Raw genomic sequence first — 17,274 nt, forward strand, 5'->3', positions numbered from 1 at the left:
CAGCCTCGAGGCGTCATATGTCACCAGTGCGGGCCACTGCTCATGCAATACGCGCAATATCAAAATTCACAGCTTGCCTTTTGCTCTGGCAAGCTCAGCTTCCCATGCTTCCCTCCGGGCTGCTTCCCGCTCGCGTTGCTCTATTCGCACCTGTTCCCACCGCGGATCCTTGATCGCTCGGTCGATCAGCTCGGCGTGTAACATTTCGTCGTTCGCTTTCAGCTTAAAGTCTGGCTGCCTCCCGCTACACGAAGAGGGTTGTGAACTGATCGTCAGCTCCTCGACTTCCACGATACGAGCAGGCAAACGGGAGGCGACACACTAGGCAATCATCGCAGTGTGGATCAACATTTCGGCGGTCACGCCCGTGATGGGCCTCGGATCCGCCTCGAACGCGTGGAACCGATGAGGTTTGCCCTCGTACCAGGTGTAGTCTTCGGTCGTATGGTACGGTCGATCGCTCGAGACCTGACTTGGCGGTTCCCGAAAGACAGGTGGGCGTGGCTGGTCGAGGAGGAACCCTTCCAACGGAAATGAAAAGAGTTCCGAGACTTCGGCAGAGTTGAGTTCGGGCTGTCCAAACGAGGTGAGCGCTTGTCGATGGCATGAAAATTTTGGTCCTTTCAGAAGCACCATACCTTGAGCGAATAGTCCAAGATGAGAACAACGACAGGAGTGACAAGGGACAGGTTCCGCATCAGGAACGGGGGTAACGTAGTTAAGTAGCGTATCCGGGTCGTATCAATCGGGATCCCCACCTCCTCCCACGCTGAAGCGCCCGGCAACGCAATCTACGTTAGTATCCTTGCTGAAATATTTGTGAAACGGAAGCGCGTACCCTCGCGACGAGCGGTCGTTTCGAGGTTGATGTCTGTGCGGCCCTATAGTAAGATATGGTTGTTCCGGCCCGTGCGGGAGAGCACGACTGGGTCACGCACCTGATCTATCCATCTTGCCACCGGGTAATGCGACTGTATGTTGCATCCGAGGTCAGTCGACATCTCGCATCGAGCGGAACGGCAAGGGAACGGGGATGACCTTGCCCTGGCTACCGATTCTATACGGCTTCAGCTTGACGGTATCAGGCTGGAACAGTAGTACTTAGGGAGCTTACAAATGTTCTTAGCGTTTCGGCTCTCGTCGTCAGTAGTACATTGAGGTTCGAGCCGGTCCTGAGCGGGCGAAACTTTCAGCTTGCGCTCGTCTATGAACCGTCGGGATAAGCGCTGCTGTACCGATTACCAAACAGGCAGACCAGCACGGCTGCTCTTCCTTCGGGATGTGGGTACGTGTCTTGCGTCGGAGCCTTGTAGCGCGCGAGATTCGAGATAGCCGCGAGCGAGTGGGGCGAGAGCGGCTGAATCGTCGACAGGTCATCGAGGGTGCCGTCTTCTTCGGTCAAATGTGCTTCGGCATGTACGAACGAGTCGAGCGATGCCTCTAGCTGTTCATTTGAGGTGTGTCGGGACATTCGGGTATCCGAGTGGAGCGAGCGAGAGAAGCGCCGGATCCGGTTGCTCGCTTCACCCGCTCAACTCCTTTCATGTCGGCTCGACATCGTATCGGATGACTCAGTCGGCGCTCCTGACAGTCGGCTCGACCGAATATACCGCGCTCGTCGAGGCGTTCCTCTCGCCCAACTTGATATCGTATCTCGCTTCTGCGTTCGGCATCACCTCTGTTTACGCTCAGATTGGCAACTCGGCGCTACCAACAGGCTTCGTGATTGGCTCGCAGCGCATGGACAATGTTCGGCTGGAGGTCACGCGGTTCGCGAGCGACCTCGAGCAGCGAGTCGGATGCTGCGACCTCGTTGTCAGCCACGCCGGTACGCCCTCTTTCCTGTCTCAATGTCACGCGGTCGAGCTACAGACGCTCTCGAGATGCGCGACAGGTGCCGGTTCCATCCTGTCGTTCCTTCGACCTTCTTCAGCTCCGACCCAGTCTAGGCAGCTGATCCTTGTCCCGAACGACACGTTAATGGATTCGCATCAGAGCGACCTTGCCGACGAGATGGAAACGAAAGGCTGGGCCAAAGTCTGCCGAGATCCCCGGTCAGTCGCTGAGCGTGCCTGCAGGCGAGCGTTTCACCGAGACTGCTGGCTAACTTGCTTAGACTTTGCCTTAGAACGCTGTCGCAAACACTGGCAGAGCTCGCCGCAACTCAAACTGAACGGCAAGAACAGACCGCGTTCCCACCATTCGACAAGGGCAAAATGCAGAAGATACTCGATCAGACCCTGGGATACCTCTGAGATCGCCGGCAAATTTGCGCGACCGTGGACTTTGACAGATTGGCAGAGTAGAGCCATTCTGTTCCGCGGCAAAGTCGGCGACTCAAATTCCGCTTTCCGACAAGTTCCGCAACGACGCGACCACGTGGACTTTCATATCTGCTCTCATGCGTCTGGCACTACGACGAACTCCCCGCCTTCAGCTCCATCACAGCCGCGACTTTAATTCGTAAGTCGACAGTCGAACAGGCACAGCGGCGACGACATAGAGGCTGCGTACGCCAGGTGATCGTGGAAACGTCAAGTACGAGGACGGATGCGGCGGTGTCCGTCAAAGCAAGGGTGTAGACATCCCCTGGCCTCGGGTTGGAATTCTCGGAGTGCCAGAGACGCTTTCGACGAAACTGGAGAGCTCTTCGAAACGATCCGTGCGCTCCTGAGATGCGATTCAGTTCCCATCGACCGCTTTGGACCTCCTCTACTTGAGTCAAAGCCAACGAAGCAGTGGTGAACAAGGGTCTGCAGTCGTAATAGGTTGTCCTTCGGAGCAGGGTCTCCGCGCTATGCCTAGAGCAGGACGCTTTGAGCGGTTTGAAGCACTTTTGTGGTATAGATTCTTCTGACATATATACAACGGTCCCCTTCTCCCGTAGTACGCTCTATTCAGGTGTGGACGAAGAAGTAACGACCAACGCGAGGCTATGCGCTCAAGAGCCAAAATCCGCACGCGCAACTGCGCGCACGCGTCGAGACGCGCAAAGTACAGCATCGCTGCAAGCGTTCTCTACATCGACACCTCTATGCCGCCACGCAAGAAGCCCTCGATAGCGGTACCCGCTGTACCGCTGCCACCCCCAAATACTTTACATCCCTGCCATTCGACGTTGGCGAGCGTTCTCGGGGATCTGCCAGACCGCTCTCATCCGCCGTCTTACCACCTCTTCTATCGCACATCTGGTTCCCCGAGGAAGAAAGCGAAGACTGCTAGCAAGTACGGCGAACTTCCGGATCCGATCAAGCATGCCTGGGAGGTTGAACGAGTGCAGCACAAATTGCTCACATGGTTCGAAGCGAGGAGAGAGCATCGCGGAATGCCTTGGAGGAAAGACAACAGACCTCACGAGCTCTCGAAGAAGGACCGGAGTCAGAGGGGATACGAGGTTCGTCCATCATAGTCCCTCGAGTTTCACCTTCAGTTTTCGCATCTAAAGTTCTGCTTCGGATCGCCAGGTTTGGGTTAGCGAGGTACAGCTTCGTTATTTCGTTTTGCAGAAACATTCCAAGACTAATCAAGAGACAACCATCGGTACAGATTATGCTGCAGCAAACACAAGTGGCCACCGTTATTCCTTATTTCGAGCGCTGGATCGCCCGATTCCCGACTGTCAAAGACCTTGCGCAAGCAACGGTCGACGACGTGAACGCAATCTGGACTGGCCTTGGGTACTATTCGAGGGCCAAGAGATTGCTTGAAGGCGCTCAGACCGTCACACGCGATTTCGATGGATTCGTTCCCGAGGAACTCGACGATCTGCTTAAAATCGAGGGAATGTACGTCCTTGATGCTTTTGGGTTCAGACTAGGAGGTAATCACTCATGCCTCGCAATTTATACAGCGGTCCATACTCGGCTGGAGCGATTAGCTCGATCGCGTTTGGCAAACGAAACGCGCTCGTTGATGGCAACGTCACAAGGGTGTTGTCTCGCCTGACCGCATTACACGCTCCCGCAACGGCGAAATCAACAACCTCGTATATTTGGGCGATGGCCGACCTCCTCGTTCCCGAGAATATCATCGAAGGAGACCAAGCTATCAAGAATCGGCCAGGAAGCTGGAACCAAGGCCTGATGGAACTCGGGGCGACAGTCTGCACTCCCAAGAATCCCAAGTGCGGCGAATGCCCTCTGAACGAAGATTGCCTGGCATACCAGGAGGTGAGGTTCTCGCAGCCGCTTCACGTCCGGCGGAATTAACTGACCCGACTGGTGCGCTCTAGGCTCGATACATCAAACATCGACCGGCTAAGAGAGCTTCCGAGCGAGAGAGTGATCTAGAGGACCTCTGCACGCTCTGTTCGCCGTTGCCAGCGCGCGCCGCCGAGGAACCACAACACGTCGTCGAGATCTACCCAATGGCAAAAGAGCGCAAGAAACAACGAGAAGAAGAGACAGCTGTCTGTCTGGTCGAGTGGCAACCGAGCGGCGGGGACCTTCAGGACAGACAGGTCTTGGTGTTTAAGCGTCCCGAAAAAGGTAAAGGCGAATACCGTCGTGTGGCATTTTTGTTGTGCGTTACTGAGTCGTTTTTTCACCTTGTCAGGCCTGTTGGCGGGATTGCTCGAGTTCCCGTCTGTCGATCTACCACCGAACGAGGATGCCCTCTCGACAAAAGGCTTACGATCGAAACATATTGTCAACCTGCTGAAGACCCTGCTCGCGCTTCCATCCGACTTCAAGCTGAATGCAACGAGCGAGGAAGCAGCAGCGTCAAGAGCAGTCAAGGTACAAGAACAGACCACGTTTGAGCCGGTTGTTCACGTTTACAGTCACATCATCCGCACGTACCACACAGTACATATCGTTCTATCCTCAGACGACGCACCCGCCCTGTTGGCTCCAACGAGAGGTACGACCGAGGTTAAACTCGATAAGAAGGATCAGCTCGTACAGAGTCAAGCGGGGACGGGCAAATGGATCGACGCTTCAAAGGTCGCAGGCGAGAGTTTGGGTGGAGCTATGAAGAAAGTGTGGGAGCTGAGACAAGAGGCTCTCGGGTTGGGGACGGATGCAGTGAAGAAGACGAAAGGAGGGACCAAACTCAAGGGCGGCCACAAGGTCGATTCCCAGAAGACTGCAGAGAAGGGCCAAAAGAGTCTAATGGGATTCTTTGGTGCCAAGGATGCGAAGACGGCAGTGAAGCAGGAAGTGGCAGTGAGAGGAGATGACGACGATGATGTGATGATCGTCGAGGAGATTAGAGTGGGCGTCAGCCGGAGCGACGGTGCTGCTCCAGTGCAGCTGGACCTACCTGATGGGAAGAAAGTGTACAAGAAGCGTCGAATTGCGCCAAGTTCGGATGAGGACGAGCCCTAGTCCCGTCTGTACGAACTGACGGGCAAGTACGGTCACCAACCTACTATCCTTTTAACTTTGGGGGCATGTTACAACAATGACTGTATTGCGCAGACTGCAAGTAGGACAGAACACTCAATCTTCACGCTCGTCCCGGAAACGAGGATTCTGTCCATCCATCTAGAGTCAGAGTCGATTTTTGTAAGGACATGAGGAAGGAGAGAACTTACGTCATCCTGGACTCGGTCACCCGTGGGCACGTCTGGTCGTCGACCTCCCTCGTGGTCGTCCCGATACAGCTCGTCCTGTTCGCGTTGTCGACCGCGTTCGACGTCTTCCATTTCTTCCCGGGTTTTGAGATGCCCCCACCCTCCTCGACCAGCTGTAGCGAACCGGCGTGAGTGGACAGTCGAATATAGTGAGGTGAATGATGCGGGACTGACCATCCCAGTCTTCGCGGTACTCGTCTCGCACTTGTCCTCCCGACTTGCCTCGTCCGTACTGACGGTTCTCGAGGTATCCCGGATCCAAATCAGCGCGAATGATCCGCTCATCGAGTTTCGTGCCGGAAATGTAACGCAAGGAAGCCAGGGCGTGATCGTGTTGGAAGAACCTGCGAGAAGGAAATATCGCTCAACAAATACCGTACGGGGACTTGAACGACAGCGGACGACGTGCTCGACGAAGCAGAATCCACACGGTGTCTTCTGGTTGCGGTCGAGTCCCATAATGATACGCTTGATCTCGCCTACTCGGCTGAACAATTCGTAGATTTGCTCCTCAGTGGTGAAGAACCTCGAGTCCGATTCCGGCTATCAGCTCCGAGTCTAATAGGACGAAGATCTTCGACACTCACGACAGGTTCCCGACGTAAACGGTCGAGGACAGGGCGAGATTCGCATGCTGGACCGCAACCGAGAGCGGGGAGCGGGAATCCCGGTAGGACGAGTAGGACGACAGCGAGGCGAGAGTGATCGTGGCCATCTCGAGTTACGGACTTGCTCGTCAGGCGTTCAGGCGGGTGGTGGCAGAGTACTTGGAGGAAGCAGATGAAGCGTTTCGGTTAACTCGATCGCAGTCTCTCCCTCTCCCGCCGCCTGCCTGCCAGTCTGGCTAGCAGCTGCTGATCACTGTCCGTGTCTCTGACTGTTCTCGTTTGTAGGGACTCATCAATGCCAGCCCTCGACCTTCTGTCACCTCGCGAAACTTTGTTCTGGACTTGATCATCAGGCTGCGCTTAAGATACGCTGGGGACCCGGTCAGGCTAGTGCAGCAGCTGGACTTGACAAGCTTTGCGTAGCGTGGTCATTGGCAGGAGCGGAATGGAAAGACTGAAACGACGGCCTTAAGCTTCTCGCATCAATCTGGGTGAGGTTTCCTCCGGCACCAGCCAGAGGTAAGCGCTCAAACCTTTCCTGGTACACCTGAGCAGCACTGACGATACTGAAATTCGGGATCGTCCTGCGAAGGCGATCGAGGAAAGGGGGACAAGCTTAATTCATGCGCTTGCTCGCCGCGTGTCCATACCTCCGTGCAGTCTTCGTTCGAATCTTTTCCCGCGATCTCGCAGACCCCCTCGAACATGTCGGTCAGAGAATGTAGACGATCGACGCGTCGCTGGACCAGGGCAGACGCGGAGCCTAACAGGCGCAACAGCCTCTCTCCCCTCCTTTGCTCCCTTTCGAGACCCACGCTGCCGTACTCACAGAACCACCTCAAGCCATGTCCTCCGCAGGTGAGGAACCCGCGCCTACCGACTCGCCGCCATCGACTCCTGCTAGCTCGAGTCCCTCGACTCCGCCGAAGCGTCCACTGCCTGGAGCAGCTGGCGAAGGGGACGACTCGGAGGTCACGACCACTCAGCCGCCGCGATTCACAGTCACGTCGCAAGATCCTCCAACGACGCCCAACGCGCCCCCGACGACCAGTAACCCTCCCGCGGTGACGACTTCGCCTCCGGCCCCTGCTCGACCGACCACACCGGCTGCGATTCCACACACGACGACGGCGACGCGTCCAAGTCAACCTGACCCGTCCCCACAGGACGCCTCGCCGAGTCCTTCCCCTTCTCCTGCACCGGCTGCGAGCGACAACCCTTCCCAGCCGACGACCACGGCTGGTCCAAACTCGCCTGCAGCCGCTTCCTCGCCGCTCGCGGGGGTCAACAACATCGTCTCTCCCACCGGCGCTGGCGACGCGACTGCTCTCGGCGCTTCTTCCCCTGTCGAGATCGTGTCGATCTTGGCTCCGACGACCCTGCCAGATGGCTCAACGACAACGATCGCGCTCGCGCCTCAGCCAGTGCTACTCACGCCGAGCGCGAGTCAGGGCTTCGTCACTGCAACAAGGACCAAGGGTGCTCAAGCTTCCGACGGAGCGCTCAGCCCAACTGGAACCGTGAACCCGGCGCTGACGCCGTCGGAGAAGCGAGGCCGCGATTCGGCCCAGATCACCGGTATCGCGTAAGGTCTGAAGATCGAGCTCGCTCCCTTACATAGCTGATTCCTGTGCTCTTGCAACAGTCTTGGCGCCCTTGTGATCATCTTGCTCACGTTGGTATTCGTTCCAAAATTCATTCGCAAATTCAAGAACCGAGAGAAGGAGCCAAGCAAAGCCGACAACTGGAAGCCCGGGCAAACTGGAGACCGAGGCATCGGATACCAGAAGCGCGAGAAAGAGGATGACGAGGTCAGCTGGTTCAGCGGCTCGACAACACATGGCGACCTGAGCGAGGACGGAATCTCGGTCCTTGAAGACGAGAAGCGCGGCATGAGGATGCGACTACGCGGAGATGCAGAAGGCGACGATTCCAACTTTCACCTCGTGCAGACTCTGCCGTACCAGCCCCGCTCGAAGGACAACATCGCTGGTATCGGGCGCAGGGACACGATGAAGAGTATCGTCCAAGCTCCCGAGGATGTCCCTCCGCCCCAGGCCGAGTTTGTCGCAATGCCCAGGACTCCAACGATCATTTACTCGCCACCACCCGAAGATGGCGATCTTGCCGTATTCCGCTCAAATCCTCATTCACATCCCTCCGAGTACGATACTCCCGCTCGACGCAACATCCTCACGCCCCTCACGTTCCCGACGACACCTTCGTCATTCCCTTCGACGCCTGCGTCTGCGATCGGCCAGAACCCGTTCTCGACGCCGCCGCTTTCCGGACTGTACTCTTCGAGCGAATGGCAACACATTCTTGCGACGCCGCCCGATCATACCCACGGGGCTTCTCCGTCTCCGCCGCCTTCGGTCCGTGTGGCTGAATCTCGAACTGGACGTCGACGTTCGACTCTGCCCCCATCCGCATTGTCATCGCCGAATCTCTCGCACTGCGCGCCGCCTTCGTCGTACAACGAAACGGAGTCGATCTACTCACGACGATCATCGATCCCTTCCCCTTCATCGACGTCGACTTTTTTCCAGCCTTCGCAGTTGCAGCTCCTGAGAAACCTCCGGCGGCAACAAGGACAACAGGCAGACGACGATGCGGAAGAGGGGATACGTCAGCCGGTCGATGGGATCTGGCCCAGCGAGGTTCGACTCGAAGGACTCGCGAAAGCTGCCGCTAGGCTTGGTGGTCGAGAGCCGAGCCTCAGAGAGGCAGACGAAGATGAGCTAGAGCAAGAAATCACGTTGAGATAAAGGAACCCCTTCTCTCGGCTCTCGTCGGCTCCTGTGTATACCTGTTGTCGTGCCTTGTTTGTATCTGTCTGATTCGATACCCCATCGTCCTTTCGCGCTTTGAGCTCTATTTATCCTCGCCGCCTTATACACCTCCTCTGTTAATTGATCTCTCGGTAGGTTCTGAACCTGGGATATGTCAGTATTATATCTCATGATACTCAACCAGTACGGCTTGCAATCATCCGGTTCTGAGCTGTCAATATACCGGCCCAGAAGACCGGAGAGAGAAGCCGTCAAGCACGAGCCCTATCTGATCCGGACCCTTGGTTTGGCTCGAGAGTCTTTTCCCGCCTCAGACAGACTTCAACCACGCCTTGTTTCCATGATCCGTGCACGAGCCGGAACAGCGCAGCGAGACGTTTCCACTGCTTGTTGCGCTTGAGCCGCCTGCGCAAGGGTGGAAAAGAATCGAAGGAATCGCCTGAAAATCCGAACTTTATCACCCATCTTCACAGTCGTGTAGGCCGACATAATGAGGAGCTTTCTGTCAAAGCGGGCCCGGGTCTATCGCGCGAACGTGTTGTGGTGTCAAAGCGAAGCGCGAGCTTGGAAGTTCAGGATCGCGGTCCAAAGCGCGCATTTGACTGAGTTTGATTCGCTTGATCACCCTTGATTGACAGAGCAGTGCGAGCCAATCTCGTCTGTCATGAATGTATCGTTGAATTTGAAGGACGAAGACAAGCAACGGCAGAGGTGAAGGCATCCGAGGTCGAAGCGCAGCAATGCCTCGTTACCCTCGCGGTCCGAAGTATGGAGCATTGATCACTACTACTCGAAGACTGCTTTCCCCAGGAAAAACAGATTGCGGTACCGTTTCGAGAATTCGAGGTCGCAGTGCTGAAATGGCGTGGCGATGCACAGCTGCGCACTCGTTCACTCGCCCCTTTGCTCCATCTCTAACGACCGCTCACGGCTCTCGGACGCGAAGCTCGGCAACAGTATTCTGCAGGACCGGCTCAAGCTTCAAATCGCCGTCCAACTTGACTGTTGACCACGCCGCCTCGCTCCTTCATCGCGAGCCCACCCCGCGTTCTCTTGTCCGCCCTTCATCACTGCGCGCCGTGCCGATTCTTGCTGATCAAGCGACGTCACGATGGGCCTTGGGAATTGGTTCCGCCAAGAATGTCACGAGGCGAAGGAGGCATGGAGAGAGATCGTCCATTTCACCAAGACGCATGACTGGAAGAAGTCGGCTCGAAACTCGTGCAGGCGCAAGTACTGGAGTGAGTCTGCTATATATCGCGAATGCAGCGCGTATCCCTATTGCCAATGCTGATCTCGCTTCGCATCGTCTGTACCCCCACACCCGCTCCGCTCTGTTCCCGTCCTTGGTCTGCCTTGGCGCACGTCTCGCGACTAGTCTGGTGGTTTGTGACAATCCTCGGATGTGTGGCAATCGGTCTCATCGCGCACTACCGTGATACGATTGTCCGGAAGGCAAGCAGACGTCCCCCTTTCCTCATCACGGCCCGTCTCACACCGACTGACCCGTGACTGCTTCCCCGGAACCTAGTTTGAACCGCATAAGGAAGACATTGTCAACTTCCCGGTCTCGTACATCTACCCAGTTCTCGTCCTCATCATCCTATCATTCCCTCCACTGGGAGGTCACGAAATCGTTCTCCTAGTCGTCGGTCTGATTTGGGGGGTCTGGATCGGTTTCGCGATCGCCTGCGTCGGCACTTTCATCGGAGAGATGCTCTGTTTCTTCCTGTTCAAGTATCTTCTGACCAAGAAGGCGCAAGAGTTCGTTTTTGTCCTCATCTCCCTTGCAGCCAGGATATCCGTTTCTCATGAACATTTCGCGCTACAGAGTCGAGCAAAAGAGCATATTCTACGCCTGCCTCGCAAGGATGCAACGCGATGGATCGATTGTCATGATTTCGGTCGTGCGATTTTCCATCATTCCCGGTCACGTCGTGACTGCGATCCAGAGTTGCTCGGGCATGAGCTGGTGGAAATATTCGATCGCTGTGTAAGTTGGTCTGTCCATAACCCTCATCAGTATCGTGTCAGCTACTCATCACGCCCAGTCGAGTGCAGCATCATCTCTCTCCCGAAACAACTTGCTGTTGTTTGGCTCGGAGAGTTGTTTGGAGAGACTGGAAATGGCGGGGCCCAAAAGGTAACGGCATCAAACTCTTTTCAAAGCGTTTCAGACAGATTCTAACCAAACAATTTACTGCGCCTGACAGGAATCTCGGGCAATCTCCCTCACAGTCTTCTTCGTCACTGCTCTCATGTCAATTTTGGCTCTCTACTCGATCTACATGCGTGCACGACGCTACTATCCCGAACTGCAACGCGAAGCCGACTTGCGAAAGACCAAGGACGGCGAGACATCGGACGACCAAGCACACCCGACCAACCTCGTCGAGGCGACGATGGAGGGAGAAGCCGGGCCAGGATATTACGGCTCGCACAACAGCGGCGGAGATCTGCCGTACGGAGGGGTATACCAGAACTCGACGAACCGTATCCCCATGACTCGTACAACTTCGAGCTTCAACAAGGAAGGGCCTTTCGCAGACCCAGCCGCATCGACTTATACGATCCCGCTTTCTGGATCTGGAGCCGATTCGAGGCAGAACCAGCTCGCGCAGGCGTATGATACAAACGATGTCAGCTACTCGCATTTGCCGCTAGCAAGCGCGAGCGAGGTGGAGACTCAGTCTCAGCGGCCAGGAGACACGATTCACTACCAAGGTCAGCCGCAGCCACGACTGGACGAATACGGCGCACCGACAGCTTATGGCTCGATAGGCTCGACGAGATAGCACTCTCCCTGTCGTGTGCCATATGATATGGACACTGTTCTTTCTTACTCACTTGTACTCTCTACGCTGTCCTAAAACACCTAGTCCCTTGTCTCTCGCTCCGCCTCATCTTTCGCTTGTTCGAACCGTTCCTCCGATTCCCTTAGTTCCCTTTTCCTCGTCACGCTTTGTAGAAGAGAGTCTCGTTCACCTTTCGATGGACGCTGGACGTCGAACCGTCAATGTTGTGTAAAAAGCACGCTGTAGCGGGCCGAAATTCGATCGCAACGATTGACGTCATCGCATAGACATCCTTGGTTATTTCCCCCGCTCTTTGCTCCTCCTGCTCCTCTACTCTCCTTCACTAAACTACAAAATGTCATCTTCTTCAACACAAGCTAAAGACAAGGCTGGTCTCGTACAACGCCAAGTCCAGAAGGGACTCGCGACCGCCAAGGAGGATGCGAAATCGCTCGGGCAGATCGGCGCAGCTGCCGTCCAATCGACCGCATACCTCTACCCCATGTGAGGCCTCAGTAGCTATCCTGAATTGTCTTGTGAGCGGCGAACTGACCTGCCAGGGCACGCAACCATAGCAAAGGAATCTTCTACATCCTGCAACACCCGAAACTCGCTCAATCGCTCACGCCCCTGTTGATGAGGACGCTCGGAATCAGTTCAATCACTGTGCTGAGCATGTTCGTCTTTGCGTACTTCCCCCAAGTCGCCTTGTTCTCCATTTTGACCGGTCCTCTCGGTACGTCCGGATCTCCCTTGGCCACACTGCCCTCGACCACGCCTCGTTCGAGCACTGACTGTTCGTCATCTTTGATTGTAGCATTCGTCGTGGCGGTCCCCGTCGTGCTCGCCGAGTCGTATTTTATCCTGCAAATCGTCCTGCGCTCGCTCATCTCGCCGCAACTCAATGAACGCATCTTTGACGCGATCCTGATCCAGCGCGGTCACAGTCAGCTCGTCGAGAAGGGACGTCAAGTGTCGAGGTCTTCAGGAGGCGTTCAGCTCGGCAAGAGCTTGTTGAAGCCGGTCAAGAGATTGTCGGCTGACGGTATCATCAGATACTTGATCACGCTGCCGTTGAACTTGGTACCCGGTGTCGGTACTGCCGTGTTCCTCGGTATCAACGGACTCAAAGCTGGACCGTGAGCTTGAATCTTTGTAAGTTCTAAAGAGCGCAAGCTGATTGTAGCAAATTTTAAATTTGTAGGGCAGCGCACTCGAGGTACTTTGAGCTCAAGAACCTGTCGCCTACCGCTCGCAAACAATTTGTCGAGAAGCGCCGCGGAGCCTACACTGCGTAAGCATTGCCGTACCGAGATTCCTCGTTGTGCTTGTTTGCTGACAATTCGATTCTCTATTCTCTCTTTCAGATTCGGTGCCGCATCCCTGTTGTTGAACCTGATCCCGTTGCTGGGTCCTTTCTTCAGCTTCACTTCGTGTGCCGGTGCGGCTCTCTGGGCGGCCGACCTCGAGGACGGAAACAAGAAACCCGAAGATGTCGGAATTGGAGGTGGAGAGGAAGTTGTGGGTGTCGCCGATGACGAGTAAAAAGGAAAAAAGCCGCAAACAACTGAAATCGTACATAGCAGTCATCTCTCTCTCGCGTACTCTCGTCATGCCGTGCAATCTGTTTGAGTGGCCATCATTTCCGTTGCTGCTGCAGTTGTAGGCGTTCCAACTCTGCGATTTCCCTCCTGACCTGTTCGAGTTCTTCCTTGGTCGAATCCTTTGTAGCCCTCAACTTGTCCTCGAACTCACCATCATCGATCTTTTGCAACGGTGATAACCGTTGCGCAGTCGATTTCGCCCGGTTCCACAAATTGGCAAACATGCGATCCGACCGTTCCGAGAATGTCAAGGTTGTCGGATCGGAAAACACGCTCGAATCGGAAGGAGCGACAGGAGGTAGTGGTGACAGGATCGAAGGTCTGGGTTCTAATGCGAGTCGTTCCTTCGTCGACGTCGTTGTTGAATCGGGAACGGGTTCAGATGCTCGTTGTTGTTCGGAACGGTTCAAGAGTTTGATCCGTACGAGGTCGAGTTCGTTCACGAGGGATTGCACGACGAGACATCCAATACCCAACGTCGTACCCGATCTCACGTGTTGTGGGAATCGAGTCGAGGTAGGTCTCGACAAGTAGGAAAAGATTGTACCGGAAAGGATTCCAGACAAAGTGGTCGGCAGGAAATTGTGCAAGTGAGGAGAGGGTGGTGCGAGTGAAGGGTCTTGAGCGGAAAGCAGAGGGGACGGGAGAAAGTTGAAATGGGTCAACAACGGAATGCAACCGTATTCTCGGAGACCTGTTGTTTCGGTTTCGGTCAATAATCAGGAATCCCAGCTGTGACGGATTGAAGGTTCACGGACTGAAAAAGGTGAAGGAGAAGACTCCAGTTCTGAGTGCTGTCCTGAACGAGGCTGGAATCGCTTCGATTCCTCTTGCCACTCCTGTTGCAGCTCCGACCACGCCTCCAAGTCCAGCTAGAAACATGAGCAGACATGTGAGCGACTGCACCTCAAACCATCACGAGAGAGTGTGTGAAAGCAAGGCTCACTGAAAGTCACGGTCGAGTAAACCACCTTGAGCGGTGCAGTTCTCAGAGTGTGATCCAGCAGCGAGGTTGCAACATGTTGCTGTTCCGACATGGCTTCCAGACAGACACGAAGTGTGGTAGAGGGTCAAGGAAATTCGAGTTGATCGACGTTCCTTCACCTGCGACTCTCATCATCACTACTTTGATCACTACTTTGCACGATGAACCCGCCGAAACTCTCGTTCGGACTCAACAAAGCTGCGTTACCCCGCGTGGCACCAAAGCCTTCGAAACTCGATCCGAAAGGGAAAGGCAAGGGCAAAGCGAACGCGCTCGCGTTCGGACAGGACGATGACGACGAGGACGAACAGAGCAACCTGGCACCACCTCGGACAACTCGGACAGGACCGGGAGGAGTATCGACCGCACGCCTGTCGAAAGCGCAACGCGAGAAACAAGCGCGCGAGCTCGAACTCGATCAGAGCGCGTACGAGTACGACGAGGTGTACGACCAGATGAAACTTGGCGAGAAGCAAGCGCAAGCCGTACTCAAGGCCGAATCGTCCGATCGCAAACCCAAGTACATCTCGAAACTGATGGAGACGGCCGAATTGCGCAAGCAAGACCGCCTCCGAGCCGAGGACAAGATGATTGCGAAAGAGCGCGAGCGCGAAGGCGACGAGTTCCAGGACAAGGAACAGTTTGTCACCCCGGCGTATCTGCGCCAACAGGAGGAACTGCGGCAGATCGAATTGGAAGAGAAACGCTTGGAAGGTGAATCTCGACCTCTTCATGCTTTCGATCTGCGTTCGAGCTTGGTTTTCCTCATGTACTAATCGCTGTCGTCTTGATAGAACTCAACGCGGGGAAACAAGGAGGCATGACGAGCTTTTACAAATCGTACCTCGATTCGACCTCGGCTACCCACGCAGCGGCCGTCGCGGCAACCCTTGCAAAGCCCTCGTCATCGCCGGCGTCGTTCACAGTGCAGGCACCACCAGCACCCGAGCGAGAAAAGACAGAAGTCGAGATCGCTCGCGAGTTTGAGGAAAAGACCGGCAAGAAGCTCGAAGTGAACGACGATGGCGAGATTGTCGACAAACGTCAACTCATGGCGGGTGGACTCAATATTGTCTCGAAACCCAAGAAACTCGGCCCACAACTGCCCGGCGCATCATCAGGAGGAGGATTCTCAGTCCCGATCAGCGAGAGGACAAAGGCGGCCTCGACGACGGACGGGCGAGGGCTCGGTACGGATTCTCAGAGCTTGCTGCATCCGGGAGTGAGTGCCGAGGAGCGCAAGCGGCAGATGCGGGAGCGACAGTCGCGCGAGATTGAACGGCAGATGGTCGAACTCGACAAGAAGCGCAAGCGGGAGCAGGAAGAAGCGCGCGAGCTCAACGTTGCCAAAAAGAAGGAGAGGCGGAACGACGAGTCCAAGGTCGAGATGCTCAAGCGCATGGCCGAGGAGCGCAGGAAGAAGCGCGAGGAGGAACGAGCGAACGAGGCGGCGCAGTAGTCGTCGGTCTCGTCCTTGTCTGCTTGACCTGCTTGTCTATCTCGATTTGTCCTCTGTTGCCATTCATTACTGTTGACGAAATTTGCGCATGTTCGCGCGAAGAAAGCGTCACGTGATTCCTGCCACGCTCGCGCCCCACTCACGTCACTTGCGCGCGCTCGCTCCGTTCGCCCCTTCTGCTCACGACTGACTCGGATCGGTATGTCGAGTACCTCGTTCGTACACCAGGTCGGCGGTCATCCTTCGACGATCCTGTCTTCGCCGTTGTCATCTTCAACCCTGATCAAACCTGCATCCGCAACCGAACTCGCATTCTATCAATCGGTCGCGCCCACCCTCGCCAATGGACAGTTCCGCAGAGAATGGCTGCCGGAATTCTATGGTACTCTCAAACTGCAAGGCAGGGTAGACGGTGAAGCAGCTGAAACAGGTGAACAACCTGCCGACGTGAGTCAGGGTTTCCTACGCTCGCCGCCTTGCAGCCTGCTCCTAGTGTGCAGAGCTGCTGACACACAATTTTAAAATGCTTGCGCGTAGATGTTGGTGCTGGAAAATCTCACGCATCGATTCAAGAAACCCAACATCCTCGACGTCAAACTAGGTCAGGTGCTGTACGATCCCGACACGTCGAGTCCCGAGAAAGTCGCCAAGATGGAGAAAGCCGCCGCGACGAGTACGAGTGGAGAGCTGGGACTGCGTTTGACCGGGTTCCAGGCAAGTTCTTCCACTCTCCCTCCCTCCCTCTGCTTCTGGCCGAACGGAAAGGGCTGACTTTTCCATCGCTCCAGGTGTGGGATTACGAACGTAACGAATACGTTCAGACGCCGAAACCATTCGGCAGGACTCTTCTCTCTTCAGAGCTCGACTTGGGCCTCTCGAGGTTCTTCTACCCATCTCTAACTGCACTCTCGACCGCCGAACGCTCCTCGTCCTCGTCTGCCTCTTCATCCTCTGCCCCTGTATCGCCTGCGACATTTCCTCCTTCCTCACCTTCGGACTTGATCCTGCCCATCCTGAGAACGCTGGTCCGCCGATTGCAGTCGCTCGTCGAGTCACTCAAACAGCTCGAATTGCGGATCCGAGGGTCGAGCCTCTTGATCATCATCGAAGGCGATCCTGATCAATTAGAAAGATCGCTCTTGAGAGCCGCCGCTGCTCGACCCGAAGACGACGAAGAAGAAGACGAGGACGACGAGGACGATGCAGAATCGACTGACGAGGATGGAAATGCTTTGGAAAAGACGCTGATACCCTTTGAGATCAAAATGATCGATTTTGCCCACACGAAACAAACGCTCGGACAAGGGTACGATGAGGGAGTCGTTCTCGGGGTTGAAACCCTGATCAAAGGGTTGCAAGGACTGATAGAAAGGATCAAGCAATGATCACTATTCTCTCCACTCGCTGTTTACTCTGATGCGATGCAGACAATGAGAATACGAATGTAATGCAATTC

The 17,274-nt window shown here is 55.5% G+C and overlaps 10 protein-coding genes across 10 annotated transcripts; 7 read left to right on the forward strand and 3 right to left on the reverse strand.

Annotated features, from left to right (window-relative positions):
* Positions 1-66: 66 nt before the first annotated feature.
* Positions 67-1,471, reverse strand: JCM15063_001898 (NUDIX hydrolase; the record flags this gene model as incomplete). Its single annotated transcript, XM_076679150.1, has 8 exons — positions 67-244; positions 323-573; positions 639-769; positions 839-871; positions 939-971; positions 1,039-1,048; positions 1,115-1,172; positions 1,236-1,471. 8 exons carry the CDS (start codon positions 1,469-1,471, stop codon positions 67-69), a joined length of 930 nt encoding a protein of 309 aa, XP_076533674.1.
* A 95-nt stretch (positions 1,472-1,566) lies between these two features.
* ALG13 (N-acetylglucosaminyldiphosphodolichol N-acetylglucosaminyltransferase catalytic subunit ALG13) lies at positions 1,567-2,255 on the forward strand (the record flags this gene model as incomplete). The annotated part of the gene is made up of 3 exons (XM_076679151.1): positions 1,567-1,828; positions 1,895-2,054; positions 2,129-2,255. 3 exons carry the CDS (start codon positions 1,567-1,569, stop codon positions 2,253-2,255), a joined length of 549 nt encoding a protein of 182 aa, XP_076533675.1.
* Positions 2,256-3,034: 779 nt separating this feature from the next.
* On the forward strand, positions 3,035-5,327 carry JCM15063_001900 (A/G-specific adenine glycosylase; the record flags this gene model as incomplete). Its single annotated transcript, XM_076679152.1, has 6 exons — positions 3,035-3,394; positions 3,465-3,479; positions 3,547-3,785; positions 3,851-4,169; positions 4,232-4,487; positions 4,555-5,327. The coding sequence occupies 6 exons, from the start codon at positions 3,035-3,037 to the stop codon at positions 5,325-5,327; spliced, it is 1,962 nt and encodes a 653-aa protein (XP_076533676.1).
* Positions 5,328-5,441: 114 nt separating this feature from the next.
* On the reverse strand, positions 5,442-6,290 carry CBC2 (nuclear cap-binding protein subunit CBC2; the record flags this gene model as incomplete). Its single annotated transcript, XM_076679153.1, has 5 exons — positions 5,442-5,474; positions 5,537-5,688; positions 5,750-5,919; positions 5,985-6,101; positions 6,163-6,290. 5 exons carry the CDS (start codon positions 6,288-6,290, stop codon positions 5,442-5,444), a joined length of 600 nt encoding a protein of 199 aa, XP_076533677.1.
* A 738-nt stretch (positions 6,291-7,028) lies between these two features.
* JCM15063_001902 (uncharacterized protein) lies at positions 7,029-8,951 on the forward strand (the record flags this gene model as incomplete). The annotated part of the gene is made up of 2 exons (XM_076679154.1): positions 7,029-7,768; positions 7,829-8,951. 2 exons carry the CDS (start codon positions 7,029-7,031, stop codon positions 8,949-8,951), a joined length of 1,863 nt encoding a protein of 620 aa, XP_076533678.1.
* Positions 8,952-10,086: 1,135 nt separating this feature from the next.
* On the forward strand, positions 10,087-11,770 carry JCM15063_001903 (TVP38/TMEM64 family protein; the record flags this gene model as incomplete). Its single annotated transcript, XM_076679155.1, has 6 exons — positions 10,087-10,216; positions 10,354-10,430; positions 10,507-10,739; positions 10,807-10,968; positions 11,037-11,118; positions 11,189-11,770. 6 exons carry the CDS (start codon positions 10,087-10,089, stop codon positions 11,768-11,770), a joined length of 1,266 nt encoding a protein of 421 aa, XP_076533679.1.
* Positions 11,771-12,125: 355 nt separating this feature from the next.
* JCM15063_001904 (uncharacterized protein) lies at positions 12,126-13,315 on the forward strand (the record flags this gene model as incomplete). The annotated part of the gene is made up of 5 exons (XM_076679156.1): positions 12,126-12,274; positions 12,346-12,506; positions 12,588-12,909; positions 12,975-13,064; positions 13,138-13,315. The coding sequence occupies 5 exons, from the start codon at positions 12,126-12,128 to the stop codon at positions 13,313-13,315; spliced, it is 900 nt and encodes a 299-aa protein (XP_076533680.1).
* A 94-nt stretch (positions 13,316-13,409) lies between these two features.
* JCM15063_001905 (uncharacterized protein) lies at positions 13,410-14,411 on the reverse strand (the record flags this gene model as incomplete). Its single annotated transcript, XM_076679157.1, has 3 exons — positions 13,410-14,068; positions 14,133-14,246; positions 14,321-14,411. 3 exons carry the CDS (start codon positions 14,409-14,411, stop codon positions 13,410-13,412), a joined length of 864 nt encoding a protein of 287 aa, XP_076533681.1.
* Positions 14,412-14,520: 109 nt separating this feature from the next.
* Positions 14,521-15,818, forward strand: JCM15063_001906 (nuclear speckle splicing regulatory family 1 protein; the record flags this gene model as incomplete). The annotated part of the gene is made up of 2 exons (XM_076679158.1): positions 14,521-15,073; positions 15,154-15,818. 2 exons carry the CDS (start codon positions 14,521-14,523, stop codon positions 15,816-15,818), a joined length of 1,218 nt encoding a protein of 405 aa, XP_076533682.1.
* Positions 15,819-16,019: 201 nt separating this feature from the next.
* Positions 16,020-17,203, forward strand: ARG82 (inositol polyphosphate multikinase; the record flags this gene model as incomplete). Its single annotated transcript, XM_076679159.1, has 3 exons — positions 16,020-16,265; positions 16,356-16,532; positions 16,607-17,203. The coding sequence occupies 3 exons, from the start codon at positions 16,020-16,022 to the stop codon at positions 17,201-17,203; spliced, it is 1,020 nt and encodes a 339-aa protein (XP_076533683.1).
* Positions 17,204-17,274: the final 71 nt, after the last annotated feature.

This window comes from Sporobolomyces koalae, assembly GCF_050403365.1.
Source record: "Sporobolomyces koalae JCM15063 DNA, S_koalae_JCM15063T_v1_ctg20, whole genome shotgun sequence".
In the NCBI taxonomy this organism is placed as follows: Eukaryota; Fungi; Basidiomycota; class Microbotryomycetes; order Sporidiobolales; family Sporidiobolaceae; genus Sporobolomyces; species Sporobolomyces koalae.